The 25318-nt window shown below is 45.7% G+C and overlaps 1 protein-coding gene across 1 annotated transcript; it reads right to left on the bottom strand.

The window, feature by feature from the left end:
* Window positions 1-243: 243 nt before the first annotated feature.
* On the bottom strand, window positions 244-23987 carry HAUS5 (HAUS augmin like complex subunit 5). The gene is made up of 20 exons (XM_082273522.1): window positions 23925-23987; window positions 21733-21832; window positions 21582-21644; window positions 21435-21467; window positions 19923-19947; window positions 19166-19298; window positions 18307-18454; window positions 17970-18048; window positions 17303-17382; window positions 17152-17209; window positions 16651-16844; window positions 14418-14484; window positions 13075-13220; window positions 10321-10483; window positions 10149-10229; window positions 9074-9219; window positions 7282-7396; window positions 4336-4474; window positions 2458-2590; window positions 244-462 (listed from the first exon to the last, which is right to left on the bottom strand). Exons 2-20 carry the CDS (start codon window positions 21828-21830, stop codon window positions 336-338), a joined length of 2028 nt encoding a protein of 675 aa, XP_082129648.1. The 5' UTR covers window positions 21831-21832; window positions 23925-23987; the 3' UTR covers window positions 244-335.
* Window positions 23988-25318: the final 1331 nt, after the last annotated feature.

Genomic DNA, 25318 nt, shown 5'->3' with positions numbered 1-25318 from the left:
TAATTATTTTGAACAATTTTGCGTACGGCGCCTTAAGGTCCCATTTGCTTCCTTTAGATCTTTATGATAATGAATGAACAGGACCTGTCAATCCGCCCACCAAAACCATAGACAGCCAATTAAAATAGAGAATCCCAGCCCGCACAATGTCTGTGCCATCGTCCATGTAAACCTGCCGAGTTCCTCTTCAGCGCCATCAAGTGGTCAGTGTACAAGTAAAGTCTTCTGTGCTACTGTAGTTGTGTTAGTTTGCAATTTTCTGCTATAGGCAATATTATATCGTTTCCTCCATCCCCAGAAAAAAAAACAAAAAAAACAAAACATTTTAAAATGTATCATCTCCTGCCCCCTGAGGACCTCTGCAATGCCGTCACAGCTACAGTCCAGCGATCGCGCCACTGTTGTAGGGTCAGACCTCCTCTCTGCTCCCAGGGCAGGCATGTCTGTGCCGGCTGCTCCCACCTGTGGAAGGTCAAAGAGAGTCATGTGAGAAATCCACGGACCGGCACTCTACAGCAGCCTTCCTCAAGCAGGGTTCCTCCAAAGCAATGGTCTCTGAAATGTGGCGTTTTTCTTGCCATTAGGGCACTATTTCACCCACTGACACCAATGATGGGGCACTATTCCTTCCACTGACACCAATGATGGGGCACTATTCCTTCCACTGACACCAATGATGGGGCACTATTGCTTCCACTGACACCAATGATGGGGCACTATTCCTCCCACTGACACCAATGATGAGGCACTATTCTTCCCACCGACACCAATGATGAGGCACTATTCCTCCCACTGACACCAATGATGAGGCACTATTCTTCCCACTGAGACCAATGATGGGACACTATTCCTCCCACCGACACCAATGATGGGACACTATTCCTCCCACCGACACCAATGATGGGGCACTATTCCTCCCACTGACACCAACGATGGGGCACTATTCCTCCCACTGACACCAACATTGGGGCACTATTCCCCCCACTGACACCAATGATGGGGCACTATTGCTTCCACCGACACCAATGATGGGGCGCTATTCCTCCCACTGACACCAATGATGGGACGCTATTCCTCCCACTGACACCAATGATGGGGCACTATTCCCCCCACTGACACCAATGATGGGGCACTATTCCTCCCACTGACACCAATGATGGGGGCACTATTCCTCCCACTGACACCAATGATGGGGCACTATTCCTTCCACTGATACCAATGATGGGGCACTATTTCTCCCACTGACACCAATGATGGGGCACTATTGCTTCCACCGACACCAATGATGGGGCGCTATTCCTTCCACTGACACCAATGATGGGACGCTATTCCTCCCACTGACACCAATGATGGGGCACTATTCCTCCCACTGACACCAATGATGGGGTACTATTCCTCCCACTGACATCAATGATGGGGCACTATTGCTTCCACTGACACCAATGATGGGGCACTATTCCTCCCACTGACACCAATGATGGGATGCTATTCCTCCCACTGACACCAATGATGGGGCACTATTCCTCCCACTGACACCAATGATGGGGCACTATTCCTCCCACCGACACCAATGATGGGGCACTATTCCTTCCACTGACACCAATGATGGGACACTATTCCTCCTACTGACACCAATGATGGCGCACTATTCCTCTTACTGAATGTAAAGGAATGTAAACATCCCTTGTAATAGGAATAGGGCATGACAGGTCCTCTTTGTGGAGACATCTGAGGTCTATAAGTCCTCACATCTCTCCTCTATGCTGGAAAGTCTGAGATGGAAGAAAAAAAAAAATAAAAATCTCCAGCTTTCCAGCAGAAAAAAAAAAAAAAAACAAAATGGCAGGGTTTACATCTGCCAGACCTGGAAGTGACGTCATGACATCGCTTCCCACCTCCTAGGATCATAGAGATGGCCTGGCGCCGCTGCCGGATCAGATTTCTGACTCTCTGGTTGCACAGGAGAACCCGGAGAGGCGCCATTGGGCCGAAGAGGATTTCCCCTCCTGCTGCCTGTAAAAACCCCACAGATCTCAGGCTTTCCAGCAAAAACAAAATGGCATTGTTTACATCTGCCAGCGCCAGGAGGGACATCATGACATCACTTGTGGCCTCTGAGGGTCATAGAAATGGCCAGGAGAAGCACCAGAGGGTAGTGGAAGGGCATCCCCTTCCACTGTTAGTAAAAGAAATCAAGAGGCTGCACAGCCGCTATGATTGCTTTTACACGTTATGGGAATGCCAGTTAAAAAAAACCAAGATATATGAATGATGCCTGTAGCTGCAGCCATCGTTCAACCTAAGGATGTTATATATGACCTCCACCTAAGGTTAGGATTTCCGGTTTCATTCCCAAAATTCTACTTTCTCCGATTGTTAAACTGGATTCCATCTCCCTGACCTTCACAATTTATCCCTTACCTTAGTACAGGTGACCTGCACTGTGCTTGTACCTACCAGTCAGTAATGGTGGCCTGGGCCTCTGCCCCGTATTCCTGGCTCTTCTCACATTGCTCGATCAATCGCTGCAGCTGTGGAACCAAATCGTCGGTCTGCTGGGCGTAGTGGGCAGAGAGCAGCTTCAGCAGGGCTGGGGGGGGGGGGGGGGGGGAGAGGAGGAAACCACAGAACAGTAAAAGAGGGAAACGTTTAAAAGGGGGCCCAAGTCATATATTATCATTATTATTATACAGGATTATAGTGCCAACAGTTTGCTCAGAGCTTTATGAAGTGAGGGCAGACAGTACAGATGATCTAGGGATCAGAGGGACCACGCACATTGGAGCTTACAATCCAAAAAAGAAGGGTCAAGTGATAGCTTTCTTTTAGTGGAATTTAATCACCATTCTATGTCTCAAAACAAATGATACAAGTTTCATATGGGTACAGTGTAGCATGACTGAGTAATCGTCATTCAAAGTGCGACAGCACTGAAAACTGCCCTGGGCAGGAAGGGTGTGAAAGTGCCCGGTATTGAGGTCGTTAAGGAGGAGGGGTGGTCAACTGTATATTGCAAGTGATGCAAACAGGACACATTGCTATGACTAAACAATTAACAAGTGGATTGGAATTAATAGGAGGAACTACAATAACTGTATTTCTCAAAAAAAAAAAAAAAAAAAAAACTGAACGTTAGCAGCTACAAATACTGTAGCTGTTGACTTTTAACAGACAGACACTTACCTGTCCAATCAGGTCATCAACCGGGCTGGTGTTTTTTACTTTATAATATTAAAATGTAAGATTTTTATATAATCTATATATCTCTATTTTTTTTTTTCTTTATATATACACACCCAAAAAAAGCGAGCGGCACTCACGGGTTTTGAAAGGTGAACGCACGATAACGATTTTATTCAACATTTCGACAAGGCACAAGCTCATCTTCCTCAGGATGAGGAAGACAAGCTTGTGCCTCGTCAAATCCTGAGGAAGACGAGCTTGTGCCTCGTGGAATAAAACAGTTATCATGTGTTCACCTTTCAAGACCCCTGAGTCATATATATATATATATATATTCTATATGACTCACTGGTCTTGAAAGGTGGACACATGATAACTGTTTAATTCCACGAGGCACAAGCTCGTCTTCCTCAGGATTCGGCGAGCCACAAGCTCGTCTTCCTCAGGATTCGGCGAGCCACAAGCTCGTCTTCCTCAGGACTCGGCGAGCCACAAGCGCGTCTTCCTCAGGACTCGGCGAGCCACAAGCGCGTCTTCCTCAGGACTCGGCGAGCCACAAGCTCGTCTTCCTCAGGACTCGGCGAGCCACAAGCTCGTCTTCCTCAGGATTCGGCGAGCCACAAGCTCCTCTTCCTCAGGATTCGGCGAGCCACAAGCTCCTCTTCCTCAGGATTCGGCGAGCCACAAGCTCCTCTTCCTCAGGATTCGGCGAGCCACAAGCTCCTCTTCCTCAGGATTCGGCGAGCCACAAGCTCCTCTTCCTCAGGATTCGGCGAGCCACAAGCTCCTCTTCCTCAGGATTCAAAACCTGCTCTCTTTTTTTAAATAAATATATATATATATATATATATATATATATATATATATATATATATATATATATATATATATATATATAAAAAAACATACATACATACATACATATATATATATATATATATATATATATATATATATATATATATATATATATATATATATATATATGAAAAAATATATATAATAGAGACATAGATAATATTATATATATATAAAAATTCCTAATATTCAATCACCTGGGCAGTAGGTAAACCACCGACGATGTGACTCCTGATATCCAGGAGTGACACCAGCAGGAGGTGGTGGTCATCAATAAAAGGGCACTCCGCTTACCGTCGGTGTCTGGGCTCTGGCTCTCCCGCAGCCTCTTCTGTATCTTGCTTATGGCTTGATTGCGGCTCTTTGATTGAGAACGCAGGAAAAGCAGCTGCTTCTTCATATCTGCGATGTGACCGAGGATGGTCTCTGGAGCCTGGGAGGTAAAAGGAGGGATCAGCTTGGTGAAAGAACAAAATGGCCGCCCTTGCGTCAGACGTTTTCAACTGCAATGCTAATGATCATCTCTCTGGGGCCAAGGTTGGTTGATTTACCATTTTACATGGCAGCTATATCAGCGCATTTCAGGAGGTACAAGTGCTTCCCTTTTACATTTTAGTTTCATCATCTCTGACATTTGGACATTCCCTCTACAATCATCCCAATAAGACATTTGCAGCTTCCTGAAGCTGTACATATATGTGGCTGTACAGAGGCGGGCCTTACTCCGTGCCGCCACAGGAGGCGGGCCTTACTCCGCGCCGCCAAAGGAGGCGGGCCTTACTCCGCGCCGCCAAAGGAGGCGGGCCTTACTCCGCGCCGCCACATGTGTACTTCTGGTGCTGGAAGCATGCGCAATTTCACAGCCCCGACACTGTGACAGCGCAGTCACCGATGGCTTCTAGGTGAGGAAAGTGGAAAAATAGCGCTGGACCCATAGAGTATCTCACTGGTGTTACTATATGAAAGGATCGGTGTTAATGTAAGTACATTTGTTCTGGGGCAGGTGGCTTCTACACCCCAGAGGATCCCCATGGCTTGTAATGTGATGTAACAAAAATTGAAGCGCCACACTACTGCTAAGAGAACCCGATAGAACTTTATCCAGATAGAAGTTAGGGGGAAAGTCCAAAAAACGCACCCAACGTGTTTCAAGGGGTCCAAGAGCACCCCCTTCATCAGGCTAGAAAAAAAAAAAAAGACCATAAGGAAATCTTCATAAATCAATCCAAGATCAATACAATATTCCCTCCTCGGGTTCATATTTGAAATCAAATCGTTTTTATTATCATTTATTATTACTAGTATTCTTATTATTGTTTTCCTATTTTTTTTTAACCACTTGACCTCAGGAAGGTTTTACCCCCTTCATGATCGGAGCACTTTTTTGCTATTCAGCACTGCACTATTTAACCTGGTAATTGCATGGTCATGCAACGATGTACCCAAAGGAAATTTATATCATTTTTTTCCCACACAAAATAGAGCTTTCTTTTGGTGGTATTTGATCTGCACTGGGTTTTTTTAAATTTTTGCTATAAATAAAAAAAAAAAAAAATAAAAAGAAGAAGATACTGAAAATTAAAAAAAGAAAAAAAAAAAAAAAAAAAAAATAAAAGCCCCAAAGTTTTTATTTTTTCATAAAATTTAGGCCAAAATTTATTCGGCTACATTCTTTTGGTAAAAAAAACCCCAAGTGAGTGTATATTATTTAGTCTGTAGGAAGGATAGTTTGGCAGCTGGAATGTGACAGAACTCCATTCTGCCACCTCAGGCTCCCACCCAGGTAAGAGGTGCAAGGAAGCTTTGGGGGCGGGTTGGGCATAACACACCCCTGAACTCTGCACTCTGTACGCACCGCACCCCTGAACTCTGCGCACCCCTGAACTCTGCACGCACCGCACCCCTGAACTCTGTGCACCCCTGAACTCTGCACTCTGTAGCGTAATCCTGAACTCTGCACTCTGTAGCGTAATCCTGAACTATGCACGTAACGCACCCTAGGTATACCTAGCCCTAGAAATTAAATTATTATTTTTTTCCCCACTTTTTTTTTAACTATACTGATGTATTTTGACCAGTGACAGTACGCAATTGTAATATCAATAAATATATAATTTTTTTTACATACTGTCAGCAGAGTAGTACTACTCTGGGGGGGTGATCAGGGATATTTTTTATTTACACGATGATTACTTGTTACAGTGGTAACCAATATAACAGCTATTGTTTGTTTACTATTTTGATGGCGTGATTGGCCACAGCTATCACTTGGTACAGGGTTGCTGTGATTGGTGCAGGTACTATGTGATCACTGGTGACCAATCACAGACAGTAGTAAACAATGATGTCATGAAAGGATTCCATTTACTAGGGGAGAGGTTCTTCAGCCAATGTACATTCAGATTGTACAATGTATGGCTCAATTTATACATATCAGTCCCCCCCCCCCCTTTTTTTTTTTCTTTTAACCAATTAATGAACTGAAATGGTTTAGTATTCATGTTCTCATATTTGTATATTAATTTTGATACTTACTTTGGTTTTACATACGACCCCCGAGGAGGGGATATTGTATTGATATGGAGATGTCCTTATGTTCTTTGCAATCCTGATGAAGGAGGGGCTCTTGAACTCCCCAAAACGCGTTGGATACTTTTTGGATTGTCCCCCTGACTTTTATTGAAATAAAAGTTGTATCTGGACCTCTTAGCGGTGATGTGCGCTTCAATTTCCATTTTTGTTACAGTCACCCAGCAGCCGTTGAGAGCTGGTAGGACGGTTATTGATCACATGATTGCGGTGATAGCCAATCACAGGCTGGGACAGCCCAGGAAACGCCTCCAGCGTTATGATCTCTTCAAGGGCCAACTGTTCAAGGGTGAACTGGTATGATAAAGTGACTACCTACCTACAAATGCATGCTAATTTACTGTTTAACACCTTAGCGCCGAGTACACGTAAATATGCGGTCTCTCGGCGGGTGGGCCTTTTGGCACTAAGCGACCGCATGTTTGCGTGCAATATTGCAAAAACAGCTGTGCCGAGAGGGCGCGCTCTGTGTGCCAACTGAAAGATCCCAATCGCTCCTTGTGATTGGGATCTTTCTGATCATGTGACCGCTGTGACAGCCTATCACATGATAATGAACCCTGCCCCTCCTCCCCGGAATCTAAACCCCTTTAAGAACCGGGAGGTGCTGGCACCAGGGGGTTAGGAAGACGAGTCCATTCAACGATTTACCTTATATAAAGACAGGCCGACACTCGTGTAGATCCCTTTGTAGACATTATGGTACGGACAGTGGGGGCTGGACAGACGATTGATGGAAAGGTCCAGAGTCGGGACTTCATTTACACTATGAGGCAAAGAGAGGACAACGATCAGAACACGGACAATGCCAAATAATGATCAAGAAAAAAAAAAAAAAAAAAACAACCTCTTGAGATGGCTTGAATTAATTCGCCGTTGGTCCTGAAGGAGTGGATTTGATCCCCCCTCTTTCCTCCCCCCCCTTTTTTATTTATTGTTTTTTGTTTTGGATCATATATATATATATATATATATATATATATATATATATATATATATATATATATATATAAAAAAAAAAGTAGAAAATGGGTTGGGTGGAGGGAGGTTATGCCATTTTGGTTATGTTTCGAAGATCATACTGCAACAAAATAGCGGAAGAAGATAGAATTGAAACTTAATATAGATTCGAGATCTCAAGGTATTTTTTTTCTTTTTGTCCTAATTGTTCATGTAAGAAGTTGTCTCTCATTCTTTTTGCACGGCTATGCTGTTCTTTTTTTCTTATTTTTTATTATATATATATATATATATATATATATATATATATATATATATATATATATATATATACATATATACATACATACATACATACATACATACATACACACACACACACACACATATATATATATATATATATATATATATATATATATATATATATATATATATATATAAACATACATACATAATATATATATATATTTTTTTTTTTTTTTATTGTATAGCCTCACTCTAAATCCTCAATAAAATGTATAATTAAAAAAATAAATAAATGAATAAATAAATAAAAACGCACACAACATGAACCAGAAAACAAGTAATAAAGTAAATAAATTCTAGGATTTGTATGACAAGGCTGCAGCCTACCTCACATATCCCAAAATTGGAATGGATATATTTAAGGGAGAGGTATAGGTGGCGCTGCCTGGAAAAATGTATAAGATATCTTTTCCTAAAAACCTGGTGTACATAAAGACATAAATAATATGTATGCAATACAATAATGATATGTAACCAAATCCCATACGCTATTATACCCCAGGAAGACGTCATCTATAACGAAACGCGTCGGATCACGGCGTGCTGACGTCGCCTACACTACCCGGAAGGAAGGGCGGACATACTAGCCGGCCTGGCTTGAGCTGATTTTACTCTTTTGCACTGTAAGTGTTTTTTTATTTTCAATAAAGCATAATCACTAATTTACACTATGGAGCTTCTATTACTTTTTTTTTTTATGATGGCTACATATCGATCTGTGGACCTTTGAGTGTGGGGCAAGTGGTGACATATACGGCCAGCCCCCCTCCAGCTGTCGATATTCCTCCAGGATATTCCCGTTCATTTGAGGTCCTGCTGTCTGTGGACATCTACCTACCTTTGTTGGTTTTATTTGCTCCATTACATGCCATAGGCATATATGCAGCCGTTCGGCGGGTGGGCCTTGACGCTGAGCAGCTGCATATATGCGGCCCTGTGTTTGCACCTTACTGCGCTGAGAGCGCACTTCCAGGGCGGTAGCCAGCGGAAATTGGTAAGCTCCCTGATGCATACCTGCGATCAGGAGCTGATCATGAGTCCGCTCTGACATCACATGACCCAAATGCCCACCTCCTGGCTTTTATAACTCTTAAAGGGCCGGGAAGGGGTTAAATTGGGTCTCCTAAGACAGGGAAACCCCTAAGTTTCCATGTCTGACCAGAGCAGCGCTCACCCGTCTGTGCAGAGTTTGTGAAGAGCCGGGAGGGAGATGGCAGAGAAGTATCGGACGTCCTTGGTGACGGAATCCTTCAGACGCTGAGACTCCTGGGAGACTTCCTGCGGCCGCAGCAGGAGCTTCTCTGCGACAAATTTCTGCACCTAATGAGAGGACAGAGGAGGATCAGATATGAATAACGCCGGACTGAAGTATCATCTTCCTGTTTATTACTCGGATCCACAACCCCACCAAACGTCAGTCATTTATCACCCAGCAGGGGGACAATAACTCCCAGCATGCCCTGCCCAACCAAGCTGGGTCTCCAAGCCCCCAACATGGAGGATTTACAGGTGCTGATGAGCCCTCAAGAAGCTTCACTTCCATCAGCTGGGCACACAAATCGCTGCAGGGGTTTGTAAAATGCCTGCAGGCTAGATTTTCAGTAGTGCCGAGTTGCAACAAAAGGATGTTGCAGCTTAAAATTTTTTTTTTTTTCTATCCAAAATTCTTTATTTTTTCTAATGGTGAACCGAAATGAAAATTCCGCTGCCGAAACCAAAAATTTAGGACGCATTTCGCTGAAAACAAAACTGAAAGCGGACAGTTTTTTAAAAAATCTTTTTTAAAATGTAATCAATGTGGCTGCCATTTTTTTTTTTGCATTGAAGTCAATGGGACATGATTTTGCTTTGCAGTCACATTGAAGTCAATGAGGGGGCGATTTTGCATTGAAATGAATGGGGGGGGGGGCCAAATTTAAACCCCCAAAATGCAGATTTGTTAACACCTTGGCGCTGAGCGCATGCAAAGATGCGGCCTCTCGGCGGGTGGGCCTTGGCGCTAAGCGGCTGCATATTTGCGTGCCATATTGTAAAAACAGCTTTGCCGAGAGTGCGCACCCTGCAGGCTCCCGACGGTTACAGGTGGCTAACGAAAAGCCAATCATGGCGGTCACATGATCTTAAAACCCGCCCCGCCTCCCGGGCATCTTAAACCCTTAGGGCTGGGAGGCGTCAGCGCCAAGGGGTTAAAAAAAAAACAAACATACTTTCAATGATCCCTTTTAAGGTGTTGCAATCTCCAACCTCACCTCTGTGCAGCTGCGCCGAATCTGGGACTTGGCGGTGGAGTTTCCCTTTATTAAGATTTGGATCAGTTTTTGTTTTTTGTCCTGAAATACAAAGTAACGAGTCAGAGATCGGAAGAGGAGAGAGAGGGAGAAGGCGGAGTATGAACGCAGAGCCGCAGTGCAGCACACTGACCAGCAGGAGGCACGAGTCCTGAATGTTCTGCTGTTGCTGCTGGAGATGTTTCACTTCCTGCTTCCGCTCCATGGAGCTTTCTTGTAACGCCCGGCATTCTTGCAGCAAAGCATCCTGACATCCTCGCAGGAGCACGGAGCGCAGCTCGGCATCAAATGCGGCCCTGACATCCGTTCATCCAGAGAGAGGGGAACAAGGAGAGATCAGGTTAAAAATGTCTAGTTATAGGGTGCAATACCCAACCACAGCCTGCAGATGGCGCACTTGTAAAAATAAAATCCGTACTGTAGTCCAAACAGCTTTAGCACCACCTAATGGTCTATAGAAAGTACTGCAGCCATTAACTGCACTTGAAATAATGTAGGAGGGGGGGGGGGGGGGGTGTGCTACCATTTTAAATTGCTCTGGGATTGTATGATCAAAGCATCTGCCTCATACACTTCTTTCCCATTTCTTATTCCAAATGTGTGTGTGTGTGTGTGTGTGTGTGTGTGTGTGTGTGTGTGTGTGTGTGTGGGGGGGGGGGGGGTAACAATAGGACAAAGAGATTAGAGTCAGAGTCATACATGTTTCGCTATAGGGTGCAAGACCCAACCACAGACTGCAGATGGCGCACTTGTAAAAATAAAATCCATACAATAGTTCAAACAGCTTTAGCGCCACCTAATGGTCTATAGAAAGTACTGCAGCCATTACCTGAACTTGAAATAATGTAGGGAGATATACTACCACTCTAAATTGCTCTGGGATTGTATAATCAAAGCATCTGCACACATCTATTTCATGTGTCCCCACATAATCAAGTGAAAACGATGTGTTATGGATGTGGCGCTTTGCTTTTATTCTATGCGATTGGTGAGTAAATACCTTAATAAAGAAAAGTAAATGTATTTCATAAACTTCTTTTCTATTTCTTATTCCAAAATGTGTGTGTGTGTGTGTGTGTGTGTGTGTGTGTGTGTGTGTGTGTGTGTGTGTATGTGGGGGGGAAGAGACCATGGGACAAAGAGAGATTAGGTATTAAATGTCTAGGTATAGGGTGCAATACCCAACTACAGCATGCAGATGGCGCACTTGTAAAAATAAAATGCGTACTGTAGTCCAAACAGCTTTAGCACCACCTAATGGTCTATAGAAAGTACTGCAGCCATTAACAGCACTTGAAATACTGCAGGGTGGGGATGTGCTACCATTTTAAATTGTTCTGGGATTGTATGATTAAAGCATCTGCCCAACAAAGGCAAGTGAAATTGAAGTGTTATGGATGTGGCGCTTTGCTGCTTTTATTATTTTATTTATTTCAGGTACTTATATAGCGCTGTCAATTTACGCAGCGCTTTACATATACATTGCACATTCACATCAGTCCCTGCCCTCAAGGAGCTTACAATCTAAGGTCCCTAACTCACATTCATACATACATAGTAGGGCCAATTTTATACAGGATCCAATTAACCTACCAGCAAGTCTTTGGAGTATGGGAGGAAACCAGAGTACCCGGAGGAAACCCATGCGGGCACAGGGAGAACATGCAAACTCCAGGCAGGTAGGGTCGTGGTTGGGATTTGAACCAGTGACCCTCTTGCTGCTAGGTGAAAGTGCTAACCACTACAACACTCTGCCGCCCGTACCATATGATTGGTGAGTAAATACCTTAATAAAGAAAAGTAAACTTATGGTTGGTGTCTACTAAACATAACTAGTTAATCCGATATGTAAAAGTGATTTTCATAAGCTTTGTGTATGTGTGTGTGTGTGTGTGTGTGTGTGTGTGTGTGTGTGTGTGTGTGTGTGTGTGTGTGTGTGTGTGTGTGGGGGGGGGGGGCGATTGGACAAAGAAATTAGGTCAAAGTGTCTAGTTATAGGGTGCAATACCCAACTACAGCCTGCAGATGGCGCACTTGTAAAAATAAAGTCCGTACTGTAGTCCAAACAGCTTTAGCACCACCTAATGGTCTATAGAAAGTACTGCAGCCATGAACTGCACTTGAAGTAATGCTACCATTTTAAATTGCTCTGGGATTGTATGATCAAAGCATCTGCACACATCTATTTCATGTGTCCCCACATAGGCAAGTGAGAACGATGTGTTATGGATGTGGCACTTCGCTTTTAAACTATGTGATTGGTGAGTAAATACCTTAATAAAGAAAAAAGTAAGCTTACGGTTGGTGTTTACTAAACATAACTAGTTAATCCTATATAAAAGTGATTTTATAAAAACTAAATTTCCCTTTTCTTATTCCAAACTCGTGTGTGTGTGTGATGGGATGATGGGACAAAGATTAGTTTAAAAAGTTTACCTATAGTGTGCAATACCCAACCACAGCCTGCAGATGGTGCACTTGTAGAAATAAAATCCTTGCTGCTGTCCAAACAGCTTTAGCACCACCTAGTGGTCTGCAGAAAGTACTGCAGCCATTAACTGCACTTACTACCATATTAAACATTGAAGTGGGAATAAAGTCTCCATACTTCCATGTCCAGGAGTGCTGAGTGTAAGGGGTGGGCTGGGGAAGAACTTGATGATGCACGACATCCTCCAACCAGAAAATGAAGCGAGCTCTATCGTACTTGCTACAGCTTCTAATGCACATTGTGAGAAGTTTACAGTGTGCAGTATAAATCAGAGGAAGAGGTTTCAGTCCAGGAGAGGCGCCGCTACAACTGTGCAAGACTGAAGGGGGAAGGCCAGGGGGAGGATTTAAATGAACGAATGAACAGACCCAGAAGAAGAGACGGTGATCTCCCCACCTGCAGAGCTGGGAGACCTCGCTGTCATCTGCCAGGCTTCTGTGCACTTCCTGTATCTTCCCCGCCAGGCTCTCCGACACTTCCTGCATCTGGTGCTGCACACAGCGCAGTTGGGTGGTCACCTTGACAGACTCGGCCCAGCCCTCCTGAGGACACAAAGAAGAGACCCGGTCAGGGCTGATGAGAGGAGCAGAAAGCTTTTTCTACATTCTCCTCTAGGATTTTACACTTTCCTGAAATGCTAACATACAGTAAAACCTTGGATTGAGAGCGTTTTGCAAGACAAGCAAAGTTTGTTATACATTTTGATTTGATAAACAAGCGATGTCTTGATATGCCCGCAGCCCCTGCATCTCCTGTACCATGCCCGCAGCCCCTGCATCTCCTGTACCATGCCCGCAGCCCCTGCATCTCCTGTACCATGCCCGCAGCCCCTGCATCTCCTGTACCATGCACACAGCCCCTGCATCTCCTGTGCCATGCCCACAGCCCCTGCATCTCCTGTACCATGCCCACAGCCCCTGCATCTCCTGTACCATGCCCACAGCCCCTGCATCTCCTGTACCATGCCCACAGCCCCTGCATCTCCTGTACCATGCCCACAGCCCCTGCATCTCCTGTACCATGCACAGCCTCTGCATCTCCTGTGCCATGCCCACAGCCCCTGCATCTCCTGTACCATGCCCACAGCCTCTGCATCTCCTGTACCATGCCCACAGCCTCTGCATCTCCTGTACCATGCACACAGCCTCTGCATTTCCTGTGCCATGCACACAGCCTCTGCATTTCCTGTACCATGCCCACAGCCCCTGCATCTCCTGTACCATGCCCACAGCCTCTGCATCTCCTGTACCATGCCCACAGCCCCTGCATCTCCTGTACCATGCCCACAGCCCCTGCATCTCCTGTACCATGCCCACAGCCCCTGCATCTCCTGTACCATGCCTGCAGCCCCTGCATCTCCTGTACCATGCCCACAGCCCCTGCATCTCCTGTACCATGCCCGCAGCCTCTGACATTTCCTGTACCATGCGCCTGCAGCCTCTGCATCTCCTGTACCATGCCCGCAGCCTCTGACATTTCCTGTACCATGCCTGCAGCCTCTGCATCTCCTGTACCATGCCCGCAGCCTCTGACATTTCCTGTACCATGCCTGCAGCCAACTTTTTTGCAAATTTTACAATAACAGTTTTCAGGAAAATACATTGTAAAATTACTTTTTGAAAATGTTCCCCATTAGATGCCGGATATTAGGACATTGCTCAATGTACAAAGCAGATCAGACAGTATGCAGACAGTAACTGCTTGCTGTAACAGACAAGAGATGCTGGAGTCATACATACCTGTATTAGACTGTTAAAGGATGGGAGAGCGTTGGAAGAGCTGTGATGGTCGCCCTCATAGTAAGATCTGAAAAGAACCGACAGCCAATCACCAACCTGAAAATATTATCCAGGAAGCTTGGTAACAAGACAACTGCCTGCAAGTCCAAGAACTTACCTCTGATGTGTCATGCTGCCTATTCAACTACACTATATGGCCCAAAGTCTGTAGACACCCGACCACCACACCTTTCTATATAGCCATAGGCATGTGGTCCACCCCCCCCTTTAAATGATGGAGCTCTGGTACCTCCAGTGAAGAGTTCTGTTAATACTACATCATACAAAGACATTGTAGACAATTGTTCTCTTCCAATCTTGGGGTAATAGTTTGGTGAAGGTTCTTTTGTGTTCCAGTGTCACGGTGCCCCTGTGCCAGCCTCATAAGGACATGGATGACCAGTTTAGTGTGAAAGAACTGGAGTGGTCTGCACTGAGCTCTGAACACCTTTGGGATGAATTGGAATGTCGACGGTGAACCAGGTCTTTTTTCTTGGCGCCCAACGTGAGGCCCCACACGGTAAACAGGTCTTTTTTCTTGGCCCCCAATGTGAGGCCCAACACGTGAACTAGGCCTTTTTTCTTGGCACACAACACGTGAACCAGGTCTATTTTCTTGGCGCCCACCATGAGGCCCAACACATGAACAAGGTCTTTTTTCTTGGGGCTCAACGTTAGGCCCAACACACAAACCAGGTCTTTTTTTCTTGGCGCCCAACACATGAACCAGTTCTTTTTTCTTGTCACCCAACGTGCAGCCCAACACGTGAAAAAGGTATTTTTTCTTGGCAGCCAAGGTGGGTCCCAACACATGAATCAGGTCTTTTTTCTTGGCGCCCAACACGTGAACCAGGTATTTTTTTCCTTGGCTCCCAAAGGTGGGGCCCAACACATGAATCAGGTCATTTTTCTTGGCGCCCAACACGGAACCAGGTATTTGTTTCTTGGCACCCAAGGTGGGGCCCAACACATGAATCAGGTCTTTTTTCTTGGCGCCCAACACGTGAACCAGGTATTTATTGTTTGGCACCCAAGGTGGGGCCCAACACATGAATCAGGTCTTTTTCTTGGTGCCCAACACGGAACCAGGTATTTTTTCTTGGCACCCAAAGGTGGGGCCCAACACATGAATGAGGTCATTTTTCTTGGTGCCCAAGACGTGAACCAGGTATTTTTTCTTGACACCCAAAAGTGGGGCCCAACACATGAATGAGGTCATTTTTCTTGGTGCCCAACACGTGAACCAAGTATTTTTTCTTGGCACCCAAAGGTGGGGCCCAACACATGAATCAGGTCATTTTTCTTGGCGCCCAACACGTGAACCAGGTATTTTTTTCTTGGCACCCAAAGTGGGGCCCAACACATGAATCGGGTCATTTTTCTTGGTGCCCAACACACAAACCAGGTCTTTTTTTTTTTATTGGCGCCCAACACATGAACCAGGTCTTTTTTCTTGTCACCCAACGTGCAGCCCAACATGTGAAAAAGGTATTTTTTCTTGGCAGCCAAGGTGGGTCCCAACACATGAATCAGGTCATTTTTCTTGGTGCCCAACACGTGAACCAGGTATTTTTTCTTGGCACCCAAGGTGGGGCCCAACACATGAATCGGGTCTTTTTTCTTGGCGCCCAACACGTGAACTAGGTATTTTTTCTTGGCACCCAAAAGTGGGGCCCAACACATGAATGAGGTAATTTTTCTTGGTGCCCAACACGTGAACCAGATATTTATTGTTTGGCACCCAAAAGTGGGGCCCAACACATGAATAAGGTCTTTTTTCTTTGCACCCAATGTGAGGCCCAACATATGAACAAGGTCTTCTCATCCAACATTATTACCCGACCTCACAACTGGGCATGGCACCCTCCAACATCTTGTGGGAAGTCTTCTCAAAAGAGTAGAGGAAGGTATAGCCACAAAAGGGGGGCCAACCCCATTTTAACAGCCATGATGTGGGGTTGGAGTTGAGGGTAGCTCCATATTAATGGCCATGGCTTTGGATGGGATGTCCAACAAGTTTATAAAGATGAGATAGTCAGCTGTCCATGTATCTTTTGGCCATATAATGTATCAAATACAGAATAAACTCATACTTTGTATCAAATACAGAATAAACTCATACTTTTGGTATAGACAGCCCTGTATTCTTATTTGCTCTCTCAGATGTAAAAAAAGATTCTCATATGGAAATCACCTCGCCCGTTTGGAGGTCTCCAAGGCGTCTCTGCTGTCGTGACCTTCACCAGTGGTCTCGGAGATGTTGCTGGAGGTCTGGGAGGTGTCGGAAGCCAGGGAGGACTGTAGCTGTCTCATATCCCGCGTTGCCTCCAGGGCCAGGTGCTCCAGGGAGGAGACGATGTGGTTGGGAGGGTGAGAGCTCCAGACTTTCTACGAGACATGAAAACGTTTGATAGGTTAACGTAACGGAATACTAGAACTTAGATTTTTTTTTCCATATTTCCTCACTTCTTGTTCTAAGCCAATACTATTCAGCATCCAACTGACAGAGATGTGCAAAATAAAATTCCAGCTGGCTCATGGCTGACCCTTCTTCTTCCAATCAGAAGCCAATATAAAGAGAGACTCAATATGGTCATAGATGGCAATAAATACCCGTCTAACCTTCCCCACTCTATTCAAAGTGAAGTAAAAAAAATGGTCCCACGTAATCGAATCGTGCCTTTAAATTGCTCACCTCCGCCATGCTCATCCACTGCTGGTGCGCCAAAGTGCGAAGCTCCTCCCCTCCGGTCCTGCGTGGAATAAAAAGGTCAAACTTATGAGAACTAACGCTAAGGGAATGGAAAAGAACAGAATAGAGAAGGCGGCAGGAGGTTTCTACTTACAAAGAAGAGCCAGAGATGGAGTCATCGCGGAGAGAGCGCAAAAACTGCAAGCGCACTTGGCAAACGTCCCGGACGTCCCTCTGTAAAAAGGAAACAGGGATTTTAAAAGGTCTTCAATTATAACCAAAACATGGGAAATAAATGTCTCATTCCTTGTCCTCACGGGTTCCTTTACCCTGATGAAGACACGTGATGAGTGACGCAACCCGTTGGGTGAAGCCAGGTGACGTCATCACGTAGGCTGGAAATGAGATCTGTGCTATCCCAATGTGTGGTTTTTATCTTTTTCAAACGTGAGTGCAATCTCTCTTAATGAATTGATATTTTGTGGCAATATTACGGTAGGCCTTTTTTTCAGCTCTTCGATGACTGGGCAAGTAGAATCGATCCTATAAATTTAGCACATACCTAGATATTGAAGCAGTCGATAAGCGAGTATTGGAAGACCCTAAACCTCACTGTGATCTGGGAAAAGGGCCTCTGACCTGTATTTCTGTATTGGATCCAAGGTGAGGGCACATCCTGGCACAAAGAAAATACTTTTGAGTGTGGGGTGCAGCACTGGAGTCGTGGCTTCACTTCCTCAGGAAGGGGGGAAGGGGGTATTGTGAAACTGGAGTTCCGCTTTAATCATGCCATGTTGGGGACAAAGTACAAGGTCACCTACCATTACTTCAGGCTCCGGCAAGCCGCTGCTGGCAGAGTCGCCTTCCAACAAAGGAAATATAATCTCCCTCTGAGATACTCTGCAGAAAGAAAACACAAAAATGTTGGACAGCCGACATTCACCGACAACCAACAGAATCCACTCCACCCGATGAATGGACAGGACCCCAAGCAGTGCTGGGACAAGGTCATCCAGCTCCCAGGGCAAATATGCCAAACTGCGCCCCCCTCCTTACCCTAGGGTTAGGGTCAGGGCACCCTCATCCCTGCAATAACCCATTGCACACAGGGCAGTCGCCCCTCCTGCCCACCCCTGCCCCCCGAAGTCATCTACACACCGGCTGACGTCCTGCAGCTGCTCGCAGCGGTACTGTATCCGAGCGTTGCTTTCCCGCAGCGTCTCGCACTCCTCCTCTCTCTTCTTACTGAACGCCCGAAGCAGGAGAGTGCGGCGTCGGTAATCCTGCGACTTCTCGCTGTTCAGTTCTGTGGGGATACAATGTACACATTACATAGTGACCACAACACTGAGCGGCAGCTAGAAGAATACAGAGATAAATACGATATAGATATGTGATGGGGGTATAGGATCCTGTTAGGTTTGCAGTCTCTGACAGTCTCCTGTATCATGCCTGCAGTCTTTGACCATCTCCTGTATCCTGTCTGCAGTCTCTGACCATCTCCTGTATCCTGTCTGCAGTCTCTGACCATCTCCTGTATCCTGTCTGCAGTCTCTGACCATCTCCTGTATCCTGTCTGCAGTCTCTGACCATCTCTTGTATCATGTCTGCAGTCTCTGACCATCTCTTGTATCACGTCTGCAGTCTCTGACCATCTCTTGTATCACGTCTGCAGTCTCTGACCGTCTCTTGTACCGTATCGGCAGTCTCTGACCGTCTCTTGTACCGTATCGGCAGTCTCTGACCGTCTCTTGTACCGTATCGGCAGTCTCTGACCGTCTCTTGTACCGTATCGGCAGTCTCTGACCGTCTCTTGTACCGTATCGGCAGTCTCTGACCGTCTCTTGTACCGTATCGGCAGTCTCTGACCGTCTCTTGTACCGTATCTGCAGTCTCTGACCGTCTTTTGTATCATGTCTGCAGTCTCTGACCATCTCTTGTACCATGTATGCAGTCTCAGGAATTGTATGTATCTCCCCCCGCCCCTCAAATTCCCGCTCCAATTGTCCTGCCTCACCTTGGCTGAGGATCTCCTCCTCGGCGCTCTGGATCTGTTCCTGCAAATGCTGCAGCTCCGATCGCAGCTCCAGGATCTCCCGACACAGCTGCTTCCTGTGCTGCTGCTCCTCCTCCTCCGCCGAGCGCTGCACCTGCCCAGGACAGGAGAACATTAGTAAATCTTCTGATTTTATTGTCCAATTTGTTGGCGACATCCACCCAGGCTGGCCCGTTGCCTCTCTTCAGCTCCACTTTCATATATTTTTTATTGTCTTGCATTAAACTGCATTAGAATATAATTTTTTTGCTGATTGCTGACATCTAGTGGAATTTTGGGCCACTACAACTTGTTTATATTGCGATTTTGGGATCTTCCGCTTTCCTCCCCTGCTGTTTAAGGCTAGTTACTTCACTCCTAGCTAGCTCCCCCATTTCTTCCATGTTCTCCCAATATTAGTTTTTCACAGAGATAAGGCTTAGGAAAGCCACTCTCTTCTCACATTTCAAAAGACTGGAAAAACATCCTCTATACTGCAATTAGCTGAAATAAAATGGAGTCGGGTTCAACTTCTGTGTCTTATTGAAGAGTTAAGCTGCCTGTGGATGGTGCTGATTCAGCAGGTGACCATACTGTCCTGGAGGGCTGGGTCTAAGGAGGTATATAAATGCATAAAGGGGAATTTTTAACAGAACAGCCTCCCCTAGTGATAGACAACACGGGGCGATGAAGGTACTCCCAACCCCCCACGGGAAAATTCAGATAGAGGATCACTTACCTCCGAGTGCTGCAGCTGCTGATACCTGTGTTCAGAGTCAAGGTGTAACATATACATGAGGATATATATATATATATATATATATATATATATATATACTGCTGCGCGAATTGCCGTACCTGTATGGCGGTTTGCGGGAGTGCAAGCCACCCCCACTAGGCAGCGTGAAAACTGATCCACGGGGACCCGCGGCACCGATCACAGCCGGGCTCCCGCAATCGTTCCCCGCTGAGAGAGAACGGTCAGCTGATGTAAACACAGCCGACCGTTCTTCTCTCTGGAATGATCACAGAGCGCCTGTGACCCTTCTATATAGGATCACAGGTCTCTATAATCATTTCACAAGTCCTTCCCCCATACAGTTAGTAAACACTACCTAGGCCCACATTTAACCCTTTGATCACCCATAGGGTTAACCCTCTTCCCTGCCAGTGTCATTATTACAGTAACAGTGCATATTTTTAGCACTGATTACTGTAGTAATGTCACTGGTCCTCCCAAAAGTGTAAAAAATGTCAGTTAGGGGTCCGATCTGTCCGCCGAAATGTGGCAGTCACACAAAAAAAAAAAAAAAAATCGCAGATCGACGCCATTACTAGTAAAAAAAAATAAAATAAAAATGACAAATCTTTCCCATAGTTTGCAGACATAATAACTTTTGCGCAAACCAATCAAAATACGCTTATTGCGATTTTTTTTTTTTTTTTACCAAAACTATGTAGCAGAATACAAATTGGCCTAAAATGATGAAAAAAATGATTTTTAAAAAATTTTGGGGAATGTTTTATAGCAGAATGTAAAAAAAAAAAAAATATATATATATTTTTTTTTCAGAATTCTCGCTCTTTTTTTTCGTTTATGGCGCAACAAATAAAAATCGCAGAGGTGATCGAATACCACCAAAAGAAAGCTCTGTTTGTGGGAAAAAAAGGACATCAATTTTGAGTACAGCGTCGCACGACCGCACAATTGTCCGTTAAAGTAACGCAGTGCAGAATCGCAAAAAAAATGGGCTGGTCATTAAGGGGGTAAAACCTTCAGGTCCAGAACTGGTTAAATTGGTTATTGATTATTTTTTTGCTAATTAATCATATTTTTTTTTAATTCCATCTACAAGGCGCCAAACCAAAAACCCCAATCAGGAGGGTTGTGCTCCCTTTACGCATCTCAAGGCTTTAATTTCCATATCTATTGGGGGGGGGGGGGTACACATTCTCGTTAATGGTGGCCCCATTGGACGCATATATACTCCTCCCCCTTTGACTCCCACGCCGGGAACAAAATATAACATCTGTATGAGACGGGACACTCCCCTTTCTGCTGGCCATTGGCTGCTCAGGCACCCAGGTGGTGTCACACCTTCCAATCACTGTGTGTCAGAGACGGGGCGAATCTCTTACACACAGCAATAAAAACCTGACAGGGGTTCCAGCCCCCCCCCCAATAATGAAACAATGAAGCATTGGAACATCTGGTGCCCATATAAAGCAGAACGTCGGTCAGTAAGGATACCACAGCAGGTTGCCTTCGATGTTCCTCACCGTCCTACAAGAGACAACAAGAAGTCATTAATATATATTATGCATTGAAGACGGAGGATTACCATGACGTCTTTTTCCCTGCGTTAAAGACGGCCCTGGCTTTAGGCGTTGGACTCACCTCTGGCTGCGCACATGGCGGGTGACGTACTTCCAGATATCAGCGCACTGTCCAATGAAAAGCCTGGGAAAGAGAGAGAAGAGAGGAGGGTCAGGTGGGAGAAGACCGGTCCTCCTCTTTCTTTCTTCACCCTGGCAGGTTCGGCCCTCACCTCTGCAGGACGTCTTCTGGGGGCGCTTTCTGCGGGGGAACTCCCATCTCCTCCGTCACCCATCTCCGCAGCTCCTGTGCCAGACCGCGCCGATCCATTCCTGGGAAGATAGAGACGGTAAAAGGGTCTAAAGTTAAAAAAAAAAAAAAAAGGCCGTCTCTGATTGGCTGCCGGTGGCAACACAGACAGGCTGGATGCAGCAAAGTAAAACCCCGATACTGACAGGCCGGCTCGCTTTACACAGCAGAAGCCAATCAGAATGCCTCTAATGACTCCGCCTTTAACCACCAAATGTTCTTAGATTGTTTAATAAACGTCACGAAACACCCCCCCCCCCCACAAATGTTTTCCTCCAACCAAATACACAGACTGTGCATAGGCCGGGGATGGGAGGGGGGGGGAGCGAATGGCAGTTCTGTACAGGCCTCGTCACCCCCGGCAACCACCACAGGCCTCGTCACCACCGGCAACCACAACAGGCCTCGTCACCCCCGGCAACCACAACAGGCCTCGTCACCCCCGGCAACCACAACAGGCCTCGTCACCCCCGGCAACCACAACAGGCCTCGTCACCCCCGGCAACCACAACAGGCCTCGTCACCCCCGGCAACCACAACAGGCCTCGTCACCCCCGGCAACCACAACAGGCCTCATCACCCCCGGCAACCACAACAGGCTTCATCACCACCAGCAACTAACTACAACAGGCCTTGTCACCACCAGCAACCACAACAGGCCTCGTCACCCCCGGCAACCACAACAGGCCTCGTCACCACCACAGGCCTCGTCACCCCCGGCAACCACAACAGGCCTCGTCATCCCCGGCAACCACAACAGGCCTCGTCACCACCACAGGCCTCGTCACCACCGGCAACCACAACAGGCCTCGTCATCCCCGGCAACCACAACAGGCTTCATCACCACCAGCAACCACAACAAGCTTCATCATCACTGGCAACCACAATAGGCATCGTCACCACCAGCAACTAACTACAACAGGCCTTGTCACCCCCGGCTACCACAACAGGCTCGTCACCCCCGGCAACCACAACAGGCATCGTCACCCCCAGCAACCACAACAGGCATCGTCACCCCCGGCAACCACAACCTGGGCCCGCCCCCACCCTTTCCTGTGGTGGCCAAAACCGTCCCCAGCACACCAGATGCAGCCAATACAGAGGAGGAATGGGGGCTCTGGGGGGTCACACCCCCCGTTGTGACTAGAAAAAAAGTCTCCAATCTTCTCACTACACCCGGTGCGCTCGTTTCCTCAGAGCCCACCATACAGGTTATCTTAAAGCACCCCCCACCCGGGTATGGGGGGCGCCCACCAAAGGAAGATCACACCTCCACCTGACAGTCCACTACAAGTCCCAGGATGCCCTACAAATCCACTACAATTCCCAGCATGCCCTATAACTCCACAACAAGTCCCAGCATACAATGCAAATCCACTATAATTCTACTACAAGTCCCAGCATGTTCTTCAAATCCCCTATAGCTCCCGGCATGACCTGAAAATCACTACAAGTCCCAGCATTCTATGGAAATCCACTACAAGTCCCAGCATGCCCTACAAATCCACTACAAGTCCCAGCATTGTCCTATAACTCCACTACAAGTCCCAGCATGTCCTACAAATCCACTACAAGTCCCAGCATGTCCTACAAATCCATTACAAGTCCTACAAATCCACTACAAGTCCCCAGCATGCCCTACAAATCCACTACAAGTCCCAGCATGTCCTACAAATCCACTACAAGTCCCAGCATTGTCCTATAACTCCACTACAAGTCCCAGCATGTCCTACAAATCCACTACAAGTCCCAGCATGTCCTACAAATCCATTACAAGTCCTTCAAATCCACTACAAGTACCAGGATGTCCTGGAAATTTACAATTCCCAGCATGCGTTGCAAATCTACTACAAGTCCCAGGATGCCCTGCAACTACTACAAGTTTTAGCATATCCTTAAAATCCTTTACAAGTCCCAGCATACTATGCAAATCCACTACAAGTCCCAGCATGTCCTGTACCCCCTATAGATCCCAGCATGCCTTGCACAGGAGACTCCTGACTCTCCGGAGTGGAACTATCACTCCCAGCATGCCCCGGGTCGCTCTCTCCCAGCTGGGAGTTGTGGTTCTGGCAGCAGATTGTCTCTCCCGGTGCTCCCCTCCCCCCATCTCACCCTCTCCCGGTGCCGCTCACTCTTCCCGCCTGTCGCGAATTTAATGTGTCACCGCCAGCAGGGCGTCAGCACGCTGCACTTCCCGAAATCCGCCAGCAGGGGCACCTTCCGACAAGCTGGACGCCCCACACTCCACGGCGTCTATGTGGCTGAGGTCTGGAACCGAGCGCCATCTTGTGGCGAAATAAGGGTATGACTATTATCGTTATTTTCCTTTTTTTAATGTATTTATTTACTTTTTTTTGTATACAAACTTTTTTATTAGGGTGAAAATATTGTGGTACAAAAGCATATAAAAAAAATGAAGTTAACATCAATAAACAATAGCCATTGTTACAGAAAGTATGAATAAATTAAATGTCAATTAGATTGTAACGAGCAGGACCCTCTGATTCCTACTGTATTAAAGTGTATTGTACTTATACTGTCTACCCTCAAGTTGTAAAGCACTGCGTAAACTGTCGGCGCTATATAAATCCTATATAATAACAATAATAATAATAATGTCAAGTATATTTAAACAACAGGATCAAGAAAAAATAAGACTTTGTATGAGTGGTAACAAGTAACGGACCTGTGACAATTTCAATAATACTGCATAAAGCAGAAAATATTCAGAGTGTATACAGAGAACATATCATTAAAGCCGAGTTCCACCCATTTTAATAAGTTTAGATGTATGTAATCCCCTTTAACCACTTAAGCCCCAGAAGATTTTACCCCCTTCCTGACCAGGGCCTATTTTGCGATTCGGCACTGCGTGACTTTAACAGACAATTGCACAGTCCTGCGACGCTGTAACCAAATAAAATTGATGTCCTTTTTTTTTCCCACAAACAGAGCTTTCTTTTGGTGGTATTTGATCACCTGTGCGATTTTTACTTTTTGCGCTATAAACAAAAAAAGAGCGTACATTTTAAAAAAATAACAATATTTTTCAAATTTTTTTATATGAAATTCCCCCCCCAAAAAAAATGTAAAAATCAAAATTTTTTAACATTTTTGGCCAATTTGATTTCTGCTACATATGTTTGGTAAAAAAAAAATCCTAATAAGTGTATTTTGATTGGTTTGCGCAAAAGTTATTGCGTTTACTAACTAAGGGAAAGATTTCTGTCATTTTTGGTGGGTTTTTTTTAACGAGTAATGGCGGCGATCTGCGATTTTTTTGCGGGACTGCGACATTGCGGCGGACAGATAAGACCCCTGACTGACATTTTTGACACTTTTGGGGGGACCAGTGACATAACTACAGTAATCAGTGCTAAAAATATGCACTGTTACTGTAATAATGACACTGGCAGTGAAGGGATTAACTTTATTGGTGATGCAGAGGTTAAGTGTGTCCCTAGGGGCGTGATTCTAACTGTAAAGGGGTGTGGCTAGTGATGTAA

This window comes from Pelophylax lessonae (assembly GCF_965119305.1).
Source record: "Pelophylax lessonae genome assembly, chromosome: 12".
Classification (NCBI taxonomy): Eukaryota; Metazoa; Chordata; class Amphibia; order Anura; family Ranidae; genus Pelophylax; species Pelophylax lessonae.
The sequence above is the reverse complement of the archived record's forward strand: the minus strand, read 5'-3'. Positions and strand labels throughout refer to the sequence as shown.

What these genes read in the sequence shown, in the direction of transcription:
- HAUS5 (XM_082273522.1), bottom strand. Translation starts at nt 21,830, where the DNA reads ATGGATCGGCGCGGTCTGGCACAGGAGCTGCGGAGATGGGTGACGGAG. An exon ending in AGCAGCTGCAGCACTCGGAG is followed by an intron (nt 19,299 to 19,922) that starts GTAAGTGATCCT and finishes TGTCCTGGGCAG; the next exon opens with GTGCAGCGCTCGGCGGAGGA. An exon ending in CAGCTGCAGGACGTCAGCCG is followed by an intron (nt 18,049 to 18,306) that starts GTGTGTAGATGA and finishes TTCTTTCTGCAG; the next exon opens with AGTATCTCAGAGGGAGATTA.